Source organism: Equus quagga, chromosome 4 (assembly GCF_021613505.1).
Source record: "Equus quagga isolate Etosha38 chromosome 4, UCLA_HA_Equagga_1.0, whole genome shotgun sequence".
In the NCBI taxonomy this organism is placed as follows: domain Eukaryota; kingdom Metazoa; phylum Chordata; class Mammalia; order Perissodactyla; family Equidae; genus Equus; species Equus quagga.
Window position 1 is genome coordinate 109130863 of NC_060270.1, and position 22385 is coordinate 109153247.

Consider the following 22385-nt stretch of genomic DNA (forward strand, 5'->3'; position numbering starts at 1 on the left):
CAAAAACTAATCAGTGCTAAGCAATCTGAGATGGTTCAAAAGACCAGTAAGAGCCCATTATTACATCAAGATTTGTCATTGCCCAAATTCGGATAGCTCATAATGTGTGGTTCCTCCAAAGCATACATTGGACGTGATTTCCAGTCCCACCTTCCAAGGAGAACTTTTCCTGGGCTTCAGTTTCCTAATTTTCAAGATAAGGGAATTTAGAGCTATGATTATCAGAATCACCTGGGAGCTATTCACAACTATTGATGCCCAGTCACAGAAATTCAGATTTAAATTGGCCTGGGATGAAGCTCAAGTATTACTGTTAAAAGCTCCTTAGGTAATTCTAGAGTCTTCTGAATTCTACCTTAGCATATATTATGATTTATCCAAGGAATAAATGATCTCTAAATTGCTTCCCACACTAACATTCTGTGATCCTGATACTCTGTCATCCAAAATATAACCATAGGCAAGGCATGGCTATAAAATAACGACAGATTCCAAAAGCCTCACTCCAAATCTGTGCCATTAACATTTCTTCAGCTCTCTAGAGCAGAGCTTTTCAAACTTCAATGTAATACAAATCACCTGGGGAATCTGATTCAAAGGGCTAGGGTGGGGCCTGAGGGTCTGCATTTCTACCCATCTCCCATAGGATACTAGTGCTACTGGTCCACACTCTGAGTAGGACCTGGAGCAGGGATTCTCAAAATGTGGTCCCTGAACCAGCAACGTCAGCATCACCTGGGAAATTGTTGGAAGTGCAAATTCTTAGGCCACCTCAGGCCTGTTAAGTCAGAAGCCCTTCAGGTGGGAGCCAGCCATTTGTGTTCAACAAGCTCCTAGATGATTCTGATGTATCCTAAAAATTGAGAACTATTCGTCCAGAGTAAATGCTAATCTGCCACAGCTGGGCTGGGTCTAGGGCCTACACGGCATTCAGTACTTTCCAAAGGGGGCCCAGAGCATCAGCTGGCTGAGATGCTTTTCAGGGGATGTCTCCAGATCTTCCTCTGCCTGACTCCGAACCTGCTCTCTCTCCAGGGGCCAGAGGGGGCTCACCCGGTGTATTGTGCTCTCCCCTCCTGCCTTTAAAACTGCCAAGCATGAGAGCCACAGGAGCATTTAGGACACAAGACCTATTACATTGTGGAGTCCCGAGTGTTTTGGAGAGGGGGCTGGAGAATGGCAATCACTACCAGCAACATAAGGGAGAGAGGTGTTTGCCGCCAGTATAACCCCCTGGGAATCTCAGCTCTGGGTTCCAACTAGCCAAGGCTGATCAGGGTCTCCGAGTATCAGTGGACTCAAGGGGACCTCAGGCTCCACCTTGGTTTCACAGAACAGGGATAGAAATGGAGGTGACTTGTCAAAGGCCACACGGCCAAAGAATTCAGTCTGGAACTAGGTATAATGATGATTGGAACAGAACAGAAAGACCCTGAGATTTGGGGTTGAATGGAATTAAATTTAAAAATCATGTCTGAGTTTAAAACTCATCCTGTGGTTGTGTGACTTAGGCACACGGGTTACTAAATCTCTCCTATCCACAGTTTCCTTATTTGTGAGAAGAGAACAAAACCTCTTTAAATAGTTTTGGAGAAGATTAATTGAAGTAACAGATGTCTGGGTTAACACTGAAGAGAGAACCTGACACAGAGGACTTAGTCCATTTCCTTCCCTCACTTCAAAAACTTCCCTTCCCTTTCACCTTACTCCACACAACGGTGAAGGATGACTTAGAACACAGTTAACCTGATGAAAGAGGACTCAGAACTAAGAAAACGAGAAAGAAGGGAGGGGGTAGAAATGCATCTGACTGACAATTTTAAACTAAGGCTCACGTAGCTCAGGATAACTTGACGAGCCTGGGCCTTGCAAGTGCAAGAGTGGGTAAGACTTCTGATGTCCATGAAACCCATTTTGTGACCTGTTAACCCAACTCACATTTTGCAGAGGTCTGATGACTGCTGGATTCTGGAGCCTAGAAGTACGTACCCATAACTCCAAACCCAATGAAGACTGAATTTTTTTTTTTTGGCTGAGGAAGATTTGCCCTGAGCTAACATCTGTTGCCAATCTTCTTCTTTTTGTATGTGAGCTGCCACCACAGCATGGCCACTGACAGACAAGTGGTGTAGGTCCACGCCTGGAAACCGAACCTGGGCCACCAAAGTAGTGCGCACCAAACTTAACCACTAGGCCACTGGGGCTGGCCCAGGATTGAAATATTTTTACTTCATATCTGCTGGTACTGCACACAATTTCATTCACCCTCCAGTTTTATCTTTCTTTGGTCAAAATGGTTTAAATACACACACACCTCTTTCATGCACTGAGAGATCAGCAGATTATTATCCACTACCATTTTCCAACAATAGAGCCATTAATTTGAAAGAAGTTTTCCCCAGATAATAAGGAACATTGTCTTCCAAGGTTGGCGATTACCTGATTGATTATATCTGTACTGCTGAAAGATTCGAACTTGAGTGAGCCAAGGATTCACTACCAGCATTTTCTCTTTCTCATCTCGCCCAAATTTATCCTGCTTCCATACTTCTCCTTTATCCTTAGATATCCAGTATAACTCGCCCTCGAAGATATCCAGACTATAAGGGTTCACTGCTGCTTACCCCCAGGGGAAAAACAAAACAAAACAAGGTTATTGAAAAGAAAATACCCTAGCCCCACTTTTATGTCAAATGTCACTCTGCTTGAATTAATCCCTAATGCAACGCCTTGAAATCCCAGAAACATTCAGGAAGACTTTCTGTACATGTGACTGCGAAAGTGTCCTGCCTGGGAGATCAGGATGACAGAAATTACACTACTGGCTGACCTCAATTATAGTGGACTTCCTCAATTTCAAGTTGCTGATTTTATTTTATTTTTCATAAACAATTTGTATGGCAGAGATTTTGTTTTTTTCTTTGAACATAAGACACCACTTAGGAAACCTGCTATGTGCTGGATTGTTGCAGTTCTGCAGAGTCTAGATGAGAAAACAAAATGCTTCTCTCCTTCTAGACATTTCCAGTTGGACAAAATAAACTATCTAGCATATTAAAGACTAATGTGTCTAGAAGTGGTTAGACATGGATTACCATTGGCACACACGAGCGCCATCTCTGTCCAGGCAACCTCACAGGAAACTCAGTTATTTCAATATCTGCTGCTGAGAGCACTTAAAAAAAAATTATGTAAAAAGAACAAAAAGGACTTAATTATTGCTAATGGGTCCATTTTAATTTAAATCAGCAGCTAGGAGTCCAGCAGAGTGGTTTCTAACAATATAAACCATTTTCTAAGATCAGGGATCCTTCTTGAGAAAATGGGCAAAGAGAATGGGAAATATATTAATCGATTATTTAATATATTAAATTCTAACCTGCATTTACAACGGTTCTCCTATCAGTCCCATCATGTTTCATGGTTTCAATAACGTTCTCCTTGAAGTCACTCCAGTAGATCTGGTCATTGTTCAAATAATCAATAGAAAGGCCAGTTGGCCAACCAAGGTCCTCTTTAACCAGGATGATCCGATGCTGCCCATCCATCCAGGCAGACTCGATTTTAGGCTCTTTGCCCCAGTCAGTCCAGTACATAAGCCTGTAACAGAAGGTTTTCCCATTGCAGCTTCATCTAGTGGAGCTTCTCCACTAAAGCAGAGCACGGACTTCCAACAGGGAAATCAGCTGGCTTTCACGGAGGCCTGGGTACTAAGTGATGCTGTTTTTACACTTTACAGAAGACAGGGAAAGAAAATGGGGAGCTGGTGCATCTGTGGTCTACCCTTTCTGAAAACTAGACTTCCTCAATAGAAATTGGCCAGCCCTGTCCAAGGATATACATTCAGACCCTTTAAAACATATAATTACAATTATTGAATGCCAATGTGTGGGAGGCAGTGTCCTGTGTTTGGGATGTATCAGAGAACAAAACAAAAATTCCTACTCTCGTAGAGGTAACATTCTAACTTTTTAAAAATGTATTATTTTTCACCCAGTTAATACTTATGTGTAGAAGAATCAAGTAGACCAAGGATTGCACCACTTCAAATACCTAGAAAGGACCAGGCAGGCAAGATAAACGAGTGGAGCAGAGCAGTTATGAACGTCGAGTGATGGGGAGAGCAAGGCTCTGTCTGAAAGGTCCAGGCAATAGTGCATCAAGGAAGGCATCTCTACCCAGTGTTATCAGTTCTCCTGATTTTTCAAGCCAAAAACACAGATATTTTTAAAAAATTTTAAATGTTAGCAACTAAGTAAAAAAAAAAAATTTAAATAACTTAAAGCTCTGTATAGTTCAAGTCAAATATGTCTATGGGCCATTTTAGTCCACTAGCCCCCACTTTATAGCCTCTAGTCCTAATCAGATATAGACCTAGACCTGACAGACCAAGAGGTCTATCCCTAAATCCCTAAATAGAATCCTTAAATTCTATTGAAAAATGTGCGAATTTTAGACAAGCTGGACTGTGGAAAAAATGTAGCCAGAGGACTTCCCCTCACACAGCATCGGTCTGAAGCCTAGTTGCTCCTAAATGATCTTTAGAGTATATTACAATCCTTAAAAATAGTCACAGAAACCACCCAAAAACAGTCCAAGAACAATTTGAGTAGAATGGGGAGAAAATAATTAAAGACATGTAATTTTTTGAGAATCCAGTGGAAAATATCTAGAACATTAAGATCCCTTCAAGTACTTACCCTAGTTTGGGATTCACAACCACTGCTGCTGGTTGATCCAGTTGGGTGGAAATCAGCCACTTTCTGTACCTTCCATCAAGTTTAGCCACCTCAATCCGTTGACTCTTGGCATCTGACCAGTAAATATGCCTGAATTTAGAGAGACAAAAATGTCTGAAAAGTCTGGACTGGTCACTTCTGGGAAGGAGGTTTGAAGATGAGAACACATAGTTTGGCAGTTCTGGCCGGCAAGACAGCTATTCAAATACCAGTGATTGGAGCACAATCTCCCTGGCTCAGAAATGCCCCATCTCTTCAGCCAAGGGGACATCTTTGGAAGGTTACAAGTGGAGGAATGAGGAATGGAGGAGACTCCTGCCTGATCAGGAAAAGCAGCTGAATCATCCAGGATCAGTAACGATGGTGGACCTCACATCTGGCATTATTTTATGACACAGCCCTCCAAGTAGAAGTCTTAAGGCACTATTGGGTCAGCCCTTTAAATTCTGAATGCCCGTGAGTTGGCTTCCTCCTCAGCCAAGAGCCCCGTTGGAATCAACAGGAATCTGGCATCCGTTCCAAGAATGAGTAGAAATAGCCTTTCAAAATAACAAGCTCAGCCAGGCCATCCTGCCCTTATTCCATCCCTAAGGCTGCAGGTCTCAGTCTCTCCCAAGTGGAAAGAGTTCCATCAGTTTCTAAATTCACTCATTCGTGAAGGCTGGGAGAGAGGTAAAACTTCAAACAAGAAGACAGATCTGCCATCGCCCTGGTTGGTTTTCAGGAAGGAAGTGTTCAAGTCTATAGTTTCAAGTTCTTGACTCTCTGAGGCCTTGCTTCCTGACAGAAAATGCTAAAATGAGTCTCCTGTTAGCCTGCGGGCACAGTGGGGACCTAATTAACTTCTTCAGAGATGCTCAAGTCTTCCAGGAACACCAAACAAGTTTGTTAAAAGGTGAAAATTGATTTATACTGCCAAGACTCTGCATTCTCCCAGGGGGCAGCAGGCCCCTGAGCCTTCCCTCTCAAATGTTTTTCTATTATTAATTCATTTTCAAGGACATAGGCGATTCTATGAATGCTTGAGCTCTGATTCCAACCTAATGTAATCACTTTCTACAAATGTGACTCCAATGCAAGGTTCTTCCTTGAAGAAGGAGCTTACTGACTTTTCCTCATCAGTTTGTATTTCATGCATCTACTGATAAACCTACTTACGGTTCTTACTTAGGAATCATCCAAAATGTGTGGCTCTGGTCCCTGGGGTTCTAGAAGTTCTAAAAAGAGCAGAATAGAGCCAACACCTCTACTAACAAAAAACCTGAAGATTAAACAGGAAAGTCAAATTTCCAATCGGTTCAGATGACATAGCCTGCTAAAAACACAAGATGTGGATTATTTCTCCCTGAATTATCAGAGAGAAAATATTTCATCTCAACTGCTTTGCTGGGAGAACTGTGAGGCTGGCCCATTTCTTCACAAAATGAACAGTGCCACCATACTGAAAGTTAATTTTGGAATCCAGAACTCTGTTGGCAAAAATGTTCTCCTAGATATAACATAGATTCTTGACCTTGGTGCTTTCCCAAACTTTTCCATGGCACACAGAGAATATAGGAAATGATCATGTTTATATGACATGCTGGGGTAAGCAGAGATGGTTGCTGGGGCTAGAGCAAGACCAGGCAACACTCAGCTGCATCAGCGGCTGAGTATACCCATATCCAGGTCCAGCTTAATGCATATGCCCAAGCAAGCAGTAGAGAGCTCCAGCCAGGAAAATAGAATAGGCAAGAGGGGAATATGGCTAAACTTACCTTCCAACCCAGTCCACTGCTAATCCATCTGGCTGTGCTATGTATTTCAGGTCCAAGTTAACTTCCTGCACGATATTATTGTTTTCAGATTCGAAGTTGGGGATGTAGGCACGTTTGATAGCACCAAAATTAGAGCCATGTCCTAGCACAGTGTAATATACGACACCTGCAGAGACAAGAAACACAGGTTAGCTTCACATCAAGAACATCAGGTAAGGGGAGAAGCGGGGTCTAATCAGGTGAAATGCTGTACACATCTCTACCTTCTTATTGTTCCTATAATACTAATAATTCAATTACACCAATATGATCAAACTTCAAAACCAATCACACTTAAGCTATTAGCTACAAATGCTTCAATTTATAACTAATTGATACTGACTTAGTTGTCTCTATTTGAAGGTAATTTATTAAAATATATTTCAGCCAAGAGCCTATTTACTCTGTTTGGGATCAAGTTCTGGTTTCCAGCAATTCTACTTTTAGGAATTTATGCTTCAAGTACACTCCACTTGTGCAAAATGATACATACACGATGTCCATTACAGCAGTTTTTAAAAACCGAAACGTTATTAACAATGTAAATGCCCATCCATAAGAAATAAGTTAAAGAAATAAACTGTGGCATATCCATGCAGTATAACACAGTGCAGTGCAAAAAGAATGAGGAAGCTCTTTACATCCTAACATAAAAATGTCTTCAATATATTGGTGAGAGAAAAAACGAGGATGCAGAACAGCGTGTATGGCATACTCCACTTTGTGTCTGAAAAGGGAGGGAGAATATATTTGTATGAACAGAATATGTGTATATTTCCTTATAAATGCATAAACTATCTCTGGATAGTAACTGAATGGCTGGGTTCAGCAATGGGAAGGAGATGTTTCACTGTATATCCTGTTTTGTTTTTTTTAATATTGGACTATGTGAAGTATTATCTACTAAACCTTTTAAAAATGGAAACTAATTAGCCAAAAATTATAAAATAAAAAACTTTATAAAACAAACAAACAAACAAACAAAAACTTTTGGTTTCCGAAACAAAATATATAGATAAACTAGAGGCAGGCTGTTGAGAATTTGAAACCATACTCAATAACTGGCAATAAAGAAGCCAGAAGGATGAGAAGTCCTATTTTATGTACAGACTAAAGGATAGTGGACAGCAGGCATTTTTAAAAGCATAGGAAGACTGTGACTTTTAAGTAGTATACTTTCTTAGGTATATACCATTCTTGAAAAGCTTATTGTATTACATAACTAAGTGTGAAAACATAATAATAAATCTTACATTGCATAGTTATTGATAGTTTGCAAAAGCATTTTCACATCTTTTCTCTCTTTTCATCTTCAAAACAACTCTCAGAGGTAGGCAAGCAGAAAAAGATTACTGCTCCTATTTTCAGATAAGAAATGGAGATCCAGAGAATTGCTACAACTATTTAAGGTCATAAAGCTAGTGGATGAGGGAGACAGGCATAGAAGACAAGTTTTCTGATTCCTGCTCACTACCATCTTCTATGTACCATTCAGAGCCATGAGATACTCAACGGCAAGCATTACTCAATTTTTCATTCATTGAACTAAATTTTTTGAGCACCCACCACATACACTTACTAGATGTTGGGTCAGGTGCTGGGCACGAAGTCATAAATTAGACTCAGTCTCTAGTTCCAAAAAGCACATGGTTATGGGTAGGGAGAAAAATATGTGGACAACTAGCTGTAACTCAATGTAACACGTGCTTTAGTAAAAGCATGTATAAAATGCTACAGGATCATGAGTGAGCAATCATGGGACTGTGCTGGGAGGCATTAAAGAAGATGTCACAGAGGAGGTGACATTTGAACTGAGTCTTTGAAGTTTGAATAGAAATTTTCCAAGTGTACAATGGTGGCGATGAACAAGATGTGCATGAACAAAGACAAGGAGATGAGCAAAAACAAAGGGAGAGGAGGTGATCCCAAAAGGATAACCCCCGGAGATGGAAAAAGGTTTGGTGAGAAGTCAGGAAAGGTTGGCTGGAACCCATAGCCATGCTAAGGTGTCTGGAGCATGGTAGATAGGAGGGACTTCCTCTTCCACTCATGCAACAAAATTTACTCATTACAAAATAAATTCCCAAAGTTCAATATCTTATAATTCAATTAATATCAATGACAGATGCCAAAGTTCATACTCACTGAGATCTATGCCGTCGGGATCCCAGTCATAATCAATAGCCTGAATATGCTCCTCATCTTCAAGATAATCTGCGTACTTCTCAGATGAGAGATTATATTTTCGAATTCGCACATTTTCAGCCAGCAGGAACAAAGGAGGATTACCTGGAAACAAACAAAGGAAGCTTTACTGTTTGAATTCTGGCTGAATTTTTTTTTTTTTTTTGGTATACAGTAGGATATAAAATAGCAGGAATCCTCTCCCTCTTTAAACAAAAATGAGTTTTTATAGGAGTCTGACAATCTCTGCTAATGAAGAGAGCTAACTATCCAACTGGGTTGCAAAATCCATAACTGTGGACATTCTCATCGCCATTTCAGGTGGAAAGCTAACATTTCTCTTAGGGATCTTCTCAGTTCTTTATTCTCTGTTGTCAGTGGGAAAAAGTTTAGAGCAAGGAAATGCTGAGACCCCTAGATAGCATCCTCTTTTCCATTGATTTTTCTCTTTATTCACTGACAATAAAATAGACACGATTGTAGACATTCGGTCTCACAGTAGAAATGCAATATGTATAAGCTTACTAAAAGTATTCCAGAAAGTCTACATTCTTTACTCTGTCTTAATGACAGATTTTATGATTCTTAGAGCAGGTAATCAGCACCACGACCCAATTTAGCTTCTAGCTAATAACAAAAAACAGCTTGCTCTTGGTTTTTTAAAAATTTTTTTACTTAAAGCAGCTATGTAAATGGTGACTCATCCTGGGATGCATTATCTAGAATTATTTAAATGTAACTTACTTTCATAATGTCAATCAAATCTAATTTAAGTAGCTTTTGAAAGTTCATTTTATACATTTCTTCTATCTTGACATTATGTTTTATATGAATATTCTAATTTATTTCAGTTATCTTAGTTAAAAGATTTAAACCATTTTTAATTTGCGGCTTAATCACCAAGCCAACTGTTCAAATGCCTTTACCCTAGTTTTCACTCAGTGTCAAAAATGTTTGGACAGTAAAATATTTAAGTATGCCAATCAAATGTATGCTTTAAAAGTCCAATTTGTATGAAGAAACTGAACAGCTTTTTTACTCTTAATTTGAAAAATAAAATGCTATTTTCTTATCAAGTTCCTTAAACTCTAATACAAACTTAAAATTCAAATCTGTAAGATCATTAAGACCTATACATTTTAACTGAGATATGCTGGTTTTAGGTTAGACCTCTGGAAATTTGGACTGTAAGACTTCTAATTTATAGTCTTTCTCTTTTGTCATTTCTATCTAATGCTAACTACTGCTTTCTATCAGGCCTGATTCTCAGATACTGGCATTAACTTAAAATGTAGAGCTAATGACTGAAGTTACGAATAAGCCAGGCTCTTTCTGTCTGTCATCAGTAGTCCATAAATGATATAAAGGGATACGTCAACAGCATCTTTGATTTGGCCCAATTGAGTGTGACTGTTGTTTGTGGCCCACCTTGGATTAGAGGGCCTCACACCTTGATGGCAGTGCAGTGGGAGCCAGAGGGATTCATCAACTGCCTTCCATTGACAACCAAACTATAGGCAAGTTTTCTTGTTTGAATCTTCTGGAGAGTGTCGTCTTGTCCACTTTTTGAAGTTTTTACCAAGGTGGACAAGAGGCTAAGGCCAGAATAATAAGCTCTATAACATCTAACTCTTGTTTTAATTCGTATGTATTTGTTGGGGGATTGTAGTTATTGTTTTAATCTACCAGAGGAAGGGAAAGAGGAGACTGGATGAGTGTTGAAAGAAAAGTAACTGGTGAATTAAAAATAAGACTCTGAGAGTCTAAAGTTTGTTTTCTGGTATATTGTACTCCTCAGCATTTATTTCTCCGAAAGTCAATTAATCATGACATGAACCCATCATACCATCAGCTGCGCACCGTTTTCCATAGTCATCACCCATAGACTTGAAGCCTTGGGCACAGGAACATTCATAACTTCCTTTGGTATTGTGGCAGTTCTGGGGACAAACCCCAAATTGCTCACATTCGTTGATGTCTGTAGGCAAAATAAAACCAAATATGCAACATCTGCTTCCATCCATTCCTTAGAGACCCTGCTTCTATTTAAATCCACATTCATAAGCAATTAGGACCGAGAAGATTGCAGATGAAAATAAGCAATGATACCAACATTTGTGGAACACTTACCAACTTTCAGATACTGTTTCACATGCTTTTCATGTCTTTTCCTCATTTATTCTTCCAAAAAGATCCTATGAGGTATGGACTACTATTAAACCCTAAGTCCCAAAGCTGGTAAGCGATGAAGACAGAGTTTACACTGAAATAGTTTGACTCTGTACAACAGCAGAACAAGATTGCCCCTTTCAGGAAGCAGCTGTTGTGTTGTTGTTTGAAACCAATTCCCTTCTGCTAACTAGCTTCAGGAATGGGAGTCATTGCTCTGGTTTTTCAACTGAGTTCTAAAGCTTCAGCTTCCAAAAGAACTGTTCCAGTCATCCGAGTATAGCACATAATGAGTTAGAAACAGTAAATTCAAATAATAAAAGACACTGAAAAGCATACTTATCACTTGCTCTCTTGATTAGATACCTTCTGACTCCATACCTTAGAACGCACTTACGTCTGACATAAGTAGATGCGTAATAAATATGTGTTGTTTAGCTTCAGATGAAGAAAGTTAGACTCGTGTTTGTTAAAAAAAAAAATTCCATCTCACACATTGATACAATAAGCAGCCATCAGCACCGAGACCTTCATAAATCATATCAATTCCACAGACATTACAGATGATGGGCTATCTGCCCATTGCTCTGGGAGGCAGTGGTAACAGAGCATGGAAAAAAAGCAATTGGCATCCAAATGTTTTGGTTTTTTTCATGACCCAAGAATTTAATGAGGAAAATAGATCTTGATACTTGCCATCATTGGTTATAGACATCAGGAATGTATAGTTAACAACCTCATTCAGAACTGATCATCACCCTCTAACATTAAATTATTGGTGTACCTGAGTATTTTAATGAACTAGAACCATGAGTTTAGCCCCATTAAGAGAATTAAACAGTGGTTTAATAAAAGCGAATGAGTGGAGAACCTAAAAAGTACAAGGTTCTCCTAACAGAAATTGGAGGAAATGTACTCTACCATCACAAGAGTTTCTGTCCAAAGTACTGGCTTTGAATCCAGGTCTACAGGTGCAGATAAATCCTCCTTCCTTTAATTGGGTACAATTATGTTCACATAGATTCTCAGCACATGATCTTTCTTTTCCTGTATCTGAAAAACAAAATTCCAGCATTACAAATGAAAGGTATAAACCAAGTCAGCCAAAAATACAGTCAGGTGGTGTATCAGAAGGAACACATACCCACAGCCAACTATAGGAAATCTTGAGATGACCCCTTTCCATAACCCTATGTAGAGGATCAGGGGCCTCTCTATTCAGATATCTGGTAATGGCCTGAACGCCATTTACACAACTGTATGTAATGTTAGATCTTTGAGGCAATTTTCTCATTCTACTCAGCACTGTCAGGCTCACCCTCAGAACATCCAATTCTGGACTCCAGGACTATGAAGCCAGAGGCTCTGTATAGCTGTCATCATCTGCTCCACTATCTTTAATCCTAATCCTATTGTGTGTGTGTGTGTATGTGTGTGTGTGTGTGTGTGTGTGTACATAAAGGACAGTGATACAGGTTAGAACAAAGTAACAAATAGGAGGAGACTATAAAGTTAAAGAAGAGTATAATTTGTCTGACACTGACCAACTGAGATGGATAGATAGATAGAGATAGAGATATAATCAAGTGTTGGCCACGTATAATCGTAAGTCATACAACTGCTATTAGAACCATAAACTGGCATACCTGGAAAGGAATTTTGCAACAAGTACGTATCAAGGACTTTAAAAATATTCATACTCTTTTACCCAGTTATTCCGCGTTAATAAATTTTTCCTCAAGAAAGAATAAAAAATATATGTTATGATTTATGTTTAAGGTATAACATTATTAATAATGAGAAAATTTTTGAAACATCTTGAATGTACATTCAACAATAGGAAATAAATTATGGTATACTGTATTTTATCAAATCTAAGATGCCACTGATGTACTATTTTTATGTAACACTAAAACAGAAAAACTTTAGGACTTACATACGACACGTTATCAATTGTAAGATGCGTCCTGATTTCAGAGATGTTAAAATGTGAAAATAAATATGTATCTTAGAATCAATGTTATGATTATCTACATAATTAATTGCTGTGTAATCATTAAATTCATGGTCTCAAACAATACTTTAACATGGGAAATATCTACAGTAAAAATGGAGAAAAAATATTGTAACACTATTTAGTATAGAATATTTCTTTAAAATTTTTTAAATATTAAGAAATATTTTTGCACATTTATGTGCAAAAAATACAACAGAAGTACACCAAACTTTAAGATTAGTTTTCACTTAGTGATGTGATTCAAGTGATTTTTACTTTTGAGTATTAATATATTTCCTGGATTTTATAACTTTTCTCGTAAAAAAAATAATTCAACCAATAGTTTATTTTCGCAGAGCCCATATGAATGACCCTTGTTATCTCTGTTGTTCTGGTGTCCAGATGCTCCAGGGCAGACTTTTAATAGCTCAGACTCCACCCAGACACTTCATTTGCTCATCATTGCCCCCAGTTCTTGTCTCTGCCAATATCTGTCCAAACCATCTGCCTTTCATTCTTGTCATTCTTGTCAGTTTTCTTCTTTTATCCTGAGTCTCCATCTACCCCTAAACCTAGGTCTTACAGGAAAGCTGACAAAGATGAACATAGATAGCGAGTGATAAGGGGGGTAGGGTTGGGGGTGGTGGTTATCTCTGTAAGGAATTCAAGCTTCATCTATCTCTCAAATGAAATATCTCTTGGTCACAGCCTTCTGAATATTTTAGCTAAAGAGACTGTGGTATCTCCTGGCTCAATTCTTTCAAATAAAAATATATTTATATCTATCTGTTTTCTACAGTAGGCAAAGAGGTAAACTTAATCACTTTTCAGGGTCTCTTAGGGTACAATGATGACAAAAGTATATGTAGTTTGAATGGACTAAAAACACTGAGTTTCGAAAAAGAAAAATAACCACAAAATAAAGCACAATGACATTCAATGGAATGCTCCCCTTGCAGTTCATACTTCAAAGCCATATATGGCCCCATGGCCGAGTGGTTAAGTTCGCGCGCTCCACTACGGTGGCCCAGGGTTTCGCTGGTTCGGATCCTGGGCACGGACATGGCGCCACTCAACAGGCCACGTTGAGGTGGTGTCCCACGCAACACAACTAGAAGGACCCACAACTAAAATATACAACTATATACTGAGGGGATTTAGGGAGAGAAAGCAGAAAGAAAAAAAAAAGAAGATTGGCAAGAGTTGTTAGCTCAGGTGCCAATCTTTAAAAAAAAAAAATCCATATACATAAAAGCCTTATAATAAAGGTTTAGTCTGAGCTCTTAACAAGGACATATTGCTAAATAAGTCTATTAAGATTTTCTATTTCTTCTTGAGCCAGTTTCAGCATTTTGTCTTTCTAAAAATTTGACTATTTCACCTAAAGTGTCTAATTTGTTGGCATAAAGTTTCTCATAGCATTCTCTATCATCTTCTAACTTTCTGTAAGGTTGGTAATGACGTCTCCTATCATTACTCAATAAATGTGAACTATTTTTATTAACCTGAATAGCCTTGAGCCAGTCAAATAACCTCTCTGAGTCTCATGTGCATAGTTAGGCTCTGTAATCTCCTCCCAGCTCTAAAATCTATACTATGATTAGAGGTCCCAGGAGGTAAAAATTTCTGGACCAAGTGCTCCGCTGAGTGAGGTGTACTCTTGTAAAGCAAGAGTCCTTAACAAGAGCAGAAACCACACAGTATTATGAGCTTCTTCCTCAAATTTGAGGACTTCTTTCGTTTGAAAACAATCAGCATTTTAATCCATATAACATCAGATTCCCTCAACCCAGAGATACTCTATTTATAAAAGAGACACTTTATATTCATTTTACGAAGAAAGAATAAGAACTACCAGAGAAACAGCAAGTCAATCACCTTTATAATCACATAAATCATATTTGCAATCTGAAGTTAACTTCTTTCCTTTATACCTCAATGCTGCTAGAAAAAGTTAATGTCTTTCCTTTCCTGATTTTAAAATATTTTTTAAAAAGCAAACTTTTTTAAAAAACAAACAACATCAGTGATCCTGTTTAAAAGAAAAAGGAGAAGAAGAAGGAGGAAAAGGAAAAGAAAAGAAAGGCAAGTGGGTTAGCAGCACCCAAGAATTGGTATTTTAAGTAAGAATTCTATGTCTCGGCCAAATTATTAGCCCACTGCAGTAAGACTGAAGTCCATATCACATTTCCACTTATCTGAAATGTGAATATCTGAAAAGAAATGCTGCTTCCATACCTAAATTAATGTCTGTGCTACTTGTTTCCTTTAAATAAACCCTGCTTTTAATTAAATGTAATTTGAATTAAAAAGCACTATAGTCAATTTTAAGCCTTTTAATTGGCATGGGCAGCTAAAAGACAAACCAATGTTTGACCCAAGCCCAACTTGGAAACACTCCAGACACCTGGAACCAATCATATATTAGTCTCTGGGCATCAGGACCCAAATCCACCATCCAGTTTTGCAAATCCTGTCATGTTCAAGCTTTTTAAATATTTAATTAACTCATTTTATTATGTCAAAAACTCCAAGCCTTGCTGAGAAAGTGTGTGAAATAAATGGCAAATCAATTCAATATGGCTGGTTATTCATCTTCCTTTGTAACCCACAGGAGAAAAGTTGCTGGGAAATCCCTGGGATGCCTCGGAAAAAAAGTGATTAAAGCCCAAGAAGTTGAAAGCACATGGAGCTAACTAAAGCGACTAAGTCACAGGCTCCTCAAGGTAGAAGAACTCCCTCCTTTTTCCTGTGAAGAGACTGAGGGCTAAAGACGTCAGTAGGCACCCAAAGTGGCACAGCTCATGGCAGAGGAACTAGAGGCCAGCCCTCCTAGCCTGGAGTCACAGGACTGTTCAAATTCTGCCTCTGCCACTCTGTGTGACCTCAAGCAAGTTACTTGAGCTCTCTAAGATTTATTATTATAAAGATAGGCATAATAACAGTGATCCACTGGGGCTAAGCTGGGTGACAATTAGATAACGTATGTGAAAACATTTCATAGGAGCTATAAAGGACTATAAAGGTGTGAATTTTTAGCATGTCATTCCAACACTTCCATCACAGAATTGAGCTAGAATCATCCCTTGGTTATGTTCATCATCCTTTTCCTACACAAAGTCCCCCCTCTACTTTAAACATAAAAATAAATGCTCCTTCCAAGGTCCACTGTGACATTTCCATCCCTTAGAAGCTCTTCCCCTAAGTGCCAAGGATACTGCATTTTGCTTAAGATGAAAAAATGTGCAGACTAATAGACAAAATACATAGCTTTAAGGTCCCAAGAGGCACCTAGTAAACCGAGAAGGGGATGTGCTCTGCAGCGAGGTAGGTGAGAGCTCAAATCCCGACTCAACCTCTTAATGGCAGAAAGACATGGCCAATATATTTAACCTCTAAGCCGGCTTCCTCACGTGTTTAAGAGAGAGCATGCGTGCGAGAGAAAGAATACCTAACTCATAGGATCATTACAAGGATGAAACGAGATACCTTATGTAGTGTTTAGCACAACTTCTGGTATAGAATAAGTGCTCAATAACAGGTAGTTATGGGCTGGACTGCACTTCAGAGCACAAAATAAATTAAAGAGAAATATGTCATTATCAACTACGTTATGTTATTGCGTGCTGTCATTAGGTAAATCTGAGTCACTACAACAAAGTATGAACAAAGTATTTACTTACTGCAACCTGTTTCATCAAAATGGTCACCACAGTCATCAAAATCATCACACACCAGGTGCTGTGAAATGCAATGTCCATTGCTACACTTAAATTCATCTTCTTTACAAGGTCTAGGGGTCGGATCTGCACCTATAATTTAAGAACAAGTTAAAGTCAAACTTATTCTTCTGTGAAACAAGATGCTTCCCTCTGTGGCAGAGACACTTATTTCTCCCAAATAAGCCTGTGTTTCCCTGCATTATCCAGTCTCCCTTGCAGTTAGGTTGGGACCACGTGACTAGTTCTGTACAATGCATTATGAGTTGGAAGTGATATCGCAGGCTGAAGCAATTAAAAACCCACGTGCCTTCCTGCTTTGGCAACCTTGGAAGCCATGTGTTCAGGTGGCTGAGCTACAAGACGAAGGACGGCTGTGCAAGCTGCATTGGCCTTCACATGAGTGATAAATAAGTCTCTGTTACATCACATCGCTGAGAGTTTGGAATTTGTTGGCAGCTAATATTAATTACCCTGGGTAATATATAAGTAGGGTACTTCCATAAGAAAACCTAAAATATTTGGCACTGGTTTCACAGTGAGGAGGCAAGTAATAAGGAAAGCGCTATTGGAGGCAGGAAAGACAGAGACCTGTGTTATGTAATGGCAAAGCATCTGGCAAAGCTTGGAAAAATTGGAAAGTAGACCACTTGCTTACCGAACTTCCAATCTAGGGAAAGAGACTGGAAAACAGAATGTTAGTAAGTGTGCATTGCTTGCCTTTACCTGAGTTTGGCAAGATCTATAAGAAAGAGATAAGCTCAGGGAAGAACTGGTTGATTTACAAGTAGAAATTAAAGAAAATAAAGTCCATAAATTTGCAGCGTGGAAAAAGCCAGTTGCATTTAGATCCCAAACAGTAAGAGTCGTGAGTTTAAAAGGCTTTGAGACACAAAGGCCCAGTAAAACCTCTTATTTGGATGAAATGACTGCCCATCAATTTTTCTAGATAGCCTGAATGTAACTGACAATCAGTTGAGACAAAGGTGCATGATGAACCACCAGTCAGTATGCTTTTGAGAGTGAAAGCAGTACTATTAATAAAGCCACCAGGGCAACGGACATAAATCAGGACTATCCTGGGACAACCTGTGTCACCTTATCCCAGTGGCATTTCAGAATTGCTACAGACTGGTGATTGCAATGTCTCTAATTCTTTCTTCCCCCACGAGAATTATGCTTCCCCAGTTCTACCACTGTCTCCTGGGGTCAGGGGGCATAAATAAAGCTAGTCTATTAGTTTATGGGTCGCCAGACCAAGAGGAACCACATCTGGAACGGATGGCATGACTAATGCCTATGATCCAGAGTTCCAGATTTCAGTTACTGAATGGGACTATTAGTTACGTCCCTTGGGAAGGGGTTAAGGGTCTTCTAAGGATGGGAAGATAAGTGTAAGGAGATGTTTAGTGACACAAGGGTAAATTGTGGTAGAAATAATTGGTATTCACTATGTTTTCTAGTCTCCCTTACAGTTAGATTGGGGCCATGTGACTAGTTCCAACCAAAGGACTGTCACCTGGCGCAGCGTCTGTCACTTCCAGGCCCAGGAAGTTAAGAACCTGTGTGCCTTCTCCATTTCTCTCTTCTCCTGTCCCGGCAACCTTGAAGACTACGTGTTCCAGATGGCATAATTACAGGACAGAGGAGGGCTGCCTGACCTTGATCAAACTTTACGTGAAGGAGAAATCAACCTCTGCTGTCTTAAGCCATTGAAATGTTACAGTTTGTCCATTGTGATGGCTAGGAGTGCTTTCTCTAACTAACATCCCGCTCCTCAGGAAGAATAAAAGTGTACTACCCCTTCTTTCCACTCTCAGATTTGACCATGTGCTACAATTGTCTTGCTCCATAAAAAAGATGAAATCTTGACATTTGTGACGACATGGACGGACCTTGACGGTATTATGCTAAGCAAAGTAAGTCAGACAGAGAAAGCCAAATGCCATCTGATTTCACTCATATGTGGAAGATAAACAAACAAACAAACACAGAGACGCAGAGAACAGACTAGTGGTTACCAGAGGGGAAGGGGACAGGGGGAGGGCAAAAGGGGTAAACCGCACATGTATATGGCAACAGATGGCAACTAGACTTTTGGTGGTGAACATGATGCAGTCTATGCAGAAGTCAAAATATAATGACGTACACCCGAAATTTATATAATGTTACAAACCAGTGCTACCTCAATAAAAAAAACAAATACAAAAACAAAAAAATGGGTATTAAAAATATTAAAAATGACAAATGCAATTCTATGCAACTTAAATTTTTTTTAAATATGTTTACAAGGCAATATGTATAATAGATTCCATATATACATATATCCCTAAATTGATATCATACACATGAAGATTTAAGGATGTAAATGTTAGCAGTATTTTCTCCAGGTGGTGAGATTTCAAATCAGTTTTTTATGTCTATCTGTATCACCTTCGTGTGTGTGTGTGTAAGCACATACAAGCTTTTTCTAAATTTTTTTTTTTTAAGATTGGCACCTCAGCTAACATGTATCGCCAATTTTCTTCTTTTTTAATTTTCTTCTTCTCCCCAAAGTCCCCCAGCACACGGGTGTATATTCTGGTGTAGGTCCTTCTGGTTGTGCTGTGTGGGACACAGCCTCAGCATGGCCTGATGAGCGATGCCATGTCCGCGCCCAGGAACCGAATTGGTGAAACCCTGGGCCGTGGAAGCTGAGTGCGCAAACTTAACCACTCGCCATGGGGCCAGAACCCTACCCTTTTTTAAATTAAAGAAAATTGTGTTTAAAAAAATGGCATTAGTAACAGGGGAAATGGAAAGAGAGGAGGGGAAGGAGAAACCTGCTCAAATTTTTTTTTGAGGCTTTATTTCTGGGTTTTCATCCTTTTGTGCTATGCCTCAAATAAACCTATTAACAATGTTATATGAACCACAGTTTCATCTCCGACAAAAAGAAGGGGAGAGGGGTACAAACGTGAACACTGCAATAGTGTCAAAGACCTCCTGACACACAGCCCCCTCAGAGATGAGAGTTGGCCTTGAGCAATCTAAGGCCACAACAATACAAGAGATGGAAAAGAGAAGATTCAGACATTTATCTAAATTTTCCCAGATAATATCCTTATGGGAAAAAAAAGGGAATTGGAGTCAGGGAAAATAATTTTCCTAACAGACTCTTTCTGGGTAAATTCAATTGTCCAGAAAATTAATCAACTCTCTCCTTCAATGGACAGATTATAAAACATTCTCAAAATGGAGAAGCACAGATTTTTCAATATCTAAAACATTAAATGCAGCCTGTTTGAAACTTCTATCTTAAAATAATCCATCATTTTTCTCTTCTGGGAAATGAAAGTTCATTTTGAAAACGGATATTAGACAAGCTCTGCTAACACCAGTGCTGCCTTAATTAGTGTGATCTTTTCATCTGGGCATTGAGAAGTTGACATCCCTAGGTTAACAATTAGTAACTCTAGGCTGAAGAGGGACCAAACCCCATCTTTGAAAATAAATAAACCATTAATTTGTAGAGTGACTCAACCAGTATGTAGTGTTTGTTTTCATTTTCTTAAGAGAAAAGAGGAAAGAAAAGCTTATTGAATGCTTAAACCAAGACTAAAAATGGAGGGACCTGCCAACATCTGGCTCAAGTGAGATAGGAATAAGCAGGGAAGGGTTGCATCTGAGTCAATGTGTGTGTTTATAGAGTCTTGTAAAGAATTATGTCAGCAGGGATCTGCAGCCAGAGGTACAGTGTGAGCCTCTATAGAACAAACTGTAATCCCAGAGGTCCATTTTGCAAACAGCAAACAATTTGGGGCCCTTAGTTTTTCCTTCTCCCTTTTGACTTTCGCTTACAGTTCTCCTTTTTCTCATCACTTCCATCTCCACAGTCATCGATTTGGTTACAGAGCTCATGACTATAAATACAGCGATTGTTGTCACACCGGAAACGGTTTGGTGATACACAGGTAACATTCACTGAAAGGAAAGATGGAAAAACAAAAGCACAAGTTAAGAGGAGAACATAAGTGTCAATATCTAAAACACTCACAAGCCAGTGCTAGGCTTGCTTCATTCATCCTTTCATTTGCTCATTTGATTAACCAATCCACAAATACATCTTGAGTATCTAGTACACACCACGGCACTGTGCTAGGCACCAGGTACAATGCAGAACAGGAAAGGTACAGTCCTTGTCCCCAGGGAACTTTCATTCTAGCAGAGAGGCAGACTTTACAAATCAACCATTCAGTTACAACAGTAATATGAGCCACAAAGGAGATGTGCTATGAAAGCATCTACTGGGGGAGCCTGATGAAGATCTGGGGGAGGAGGGGTCAAAAGAGGCTTCACATGGGAAGATTCTGAGTCAGGAGGGAACATGGCAGGCATTTGGACCCAAATAAAGGTCTCTGTGGCTGACCACGGAATGAGGACAATGATGGCCATGAGGCTAGAGAGGATCATGAAGCTGGAGAAGCTGGCAGGACCACACATGGACTCTTATCCTAATAGCCAAAAGACCATTGTTTGTCCCTCTGACTGCAGTTGTCACTAAACCTCTAGAGCATAAGGTTTTACACCATGATGGACTTTCATTCCTGAATTCCCTCACCTCTTACATTTAAAGTTGATTTCTCACAATCAAACCCTGACTTACCTGTTGTCCAGAGTTAGATCTCTAGCTGATGCTTGTGCACCTGCAAGGAACCCAAGGGTAGAACCCAGCTCCCTTACTAGTTTGGTTCAGGGACCTGGTCCTCTATGCGTGTACCATGAATTTGGTAAACTGAACACACATACGTGTTCTTTCTTCTTCCACGTGGAGAACTTTAGCTGTTTGATTTTCCTTCTGCCTTTGCACCACACACAGGGAGCAAGAGGAGAGACTTGTAATGAGGTTGGTTGGAGTAAAAAAGTTAGATCCAAGAGCTGGTTGTTCAAAGTATTGTTTATAGGACTACTGCAAGAATTATTTGCTGTGAAAGGCAAGTGCAACATTATGAAACCGTGTTGGTCACTTTCTAATGTGGCTGTGTCTCTGCCTCTCCAAAGTTTAATTTTATTAGCTATGGGCACTTTGTCTTAGAGAGGGAAGCAACTTCCTGAGGACTTCTTTGAAAGTTACACTTGCTTAAGATATTTTTCAAGATGCCTCAAGTTAAGAACAAGACAAAACATGGTTAGTTCCTAACAAGAAAAGAGGTGGCAAGAAAAAGGTTGGGATGCCACTGTGAAAATATAATGTACGCTAATTAAACTTCTCTGAAAGGAAGAAAATACTCTGATACAGTATTTTCTAGAGTCAAACCCCCAGGCTAAAAATGAGTAGCGATGAATCTAAGAAACAATGGAATAGGCGACGTGAACTTCAGAAGCAAATTGCAGCTGAGTCAGACTGAGAGATAATCAAGAGCTCCAGCAGGGATGGTTCTGGGGGTGATTTCTCCTGTGTTGAGGGCTTTTACTTACACAAAATTCTTAACCTTTAGCTTGCATCAGGACCACTTGGAGGACTTGTTAACACAGAGATTTCTGGGCCCCACTGCGAGAGATTCAGATTGGATAGGTCTGGGGTAGGCTCATGAATTTGCATTTCTAACAAGTTCTCAAGTGATACAGATTCAACCAGTAGAGCAATGACACTTTGAGAACTACTTCCTAGTGTCTCTCCTATGACTCAAAGCATGTGGCTTTGATCAGGATCGAAACAAACCCCAATCAGTAGTTCTCAACCGGGAGACTAAATTGAAGCTAAGGAGCTTTTCCAATATATGTTTGTCCAGGTCCCATCCCT

At 39.4% G+C, this 22385-nt stretch overlaps 1 protein-coding gene across 3 annotated transcripts in view; it reads right to left on the minus strand.

Moving 5' to 3' along the window:
• Positions 1-22385, minus strand: part of LRP2 (LDL receptor related protein 2) — a 198564-nt gene that overhangs the window by 13173 nt on the left and 163006 nt on the right. For all 3 annotated transcript variants that reach the window (XM_046659444.1, XM_046659443.1, XM_046659445.1), the window contains 9 exons: positions 20444-20566; positions 16568-16696; positions 11810-11941; positions 10566-10697; positions 8681-8824; positions 6497-6662; positions 4701-4829; positions 3380-3600; positions 2440-2616 (listed from right to left, as the gene is read on the minus strand). In XM_046659444.1, coding sequence (XP_046515400.1) covers positions 2440-2616; positions 3380-3600; positions 4701-4829; positions 6497-6662; positions 8681-8824; positions 10566-10697; positions 11810-11941; positions 16568-16696; positions 20444-20566 — 1353 coding nt within the window. The remainder of the gene's footprint in view (positions 1-2439; positions 2617-3379; positions 3601-4700; positions 4830-6496; positions 6663-8680; positions 8825-10565; positions 10698-11809; positions 11942-16567; positions 16697-20443; positions 20567-22385) is intronic.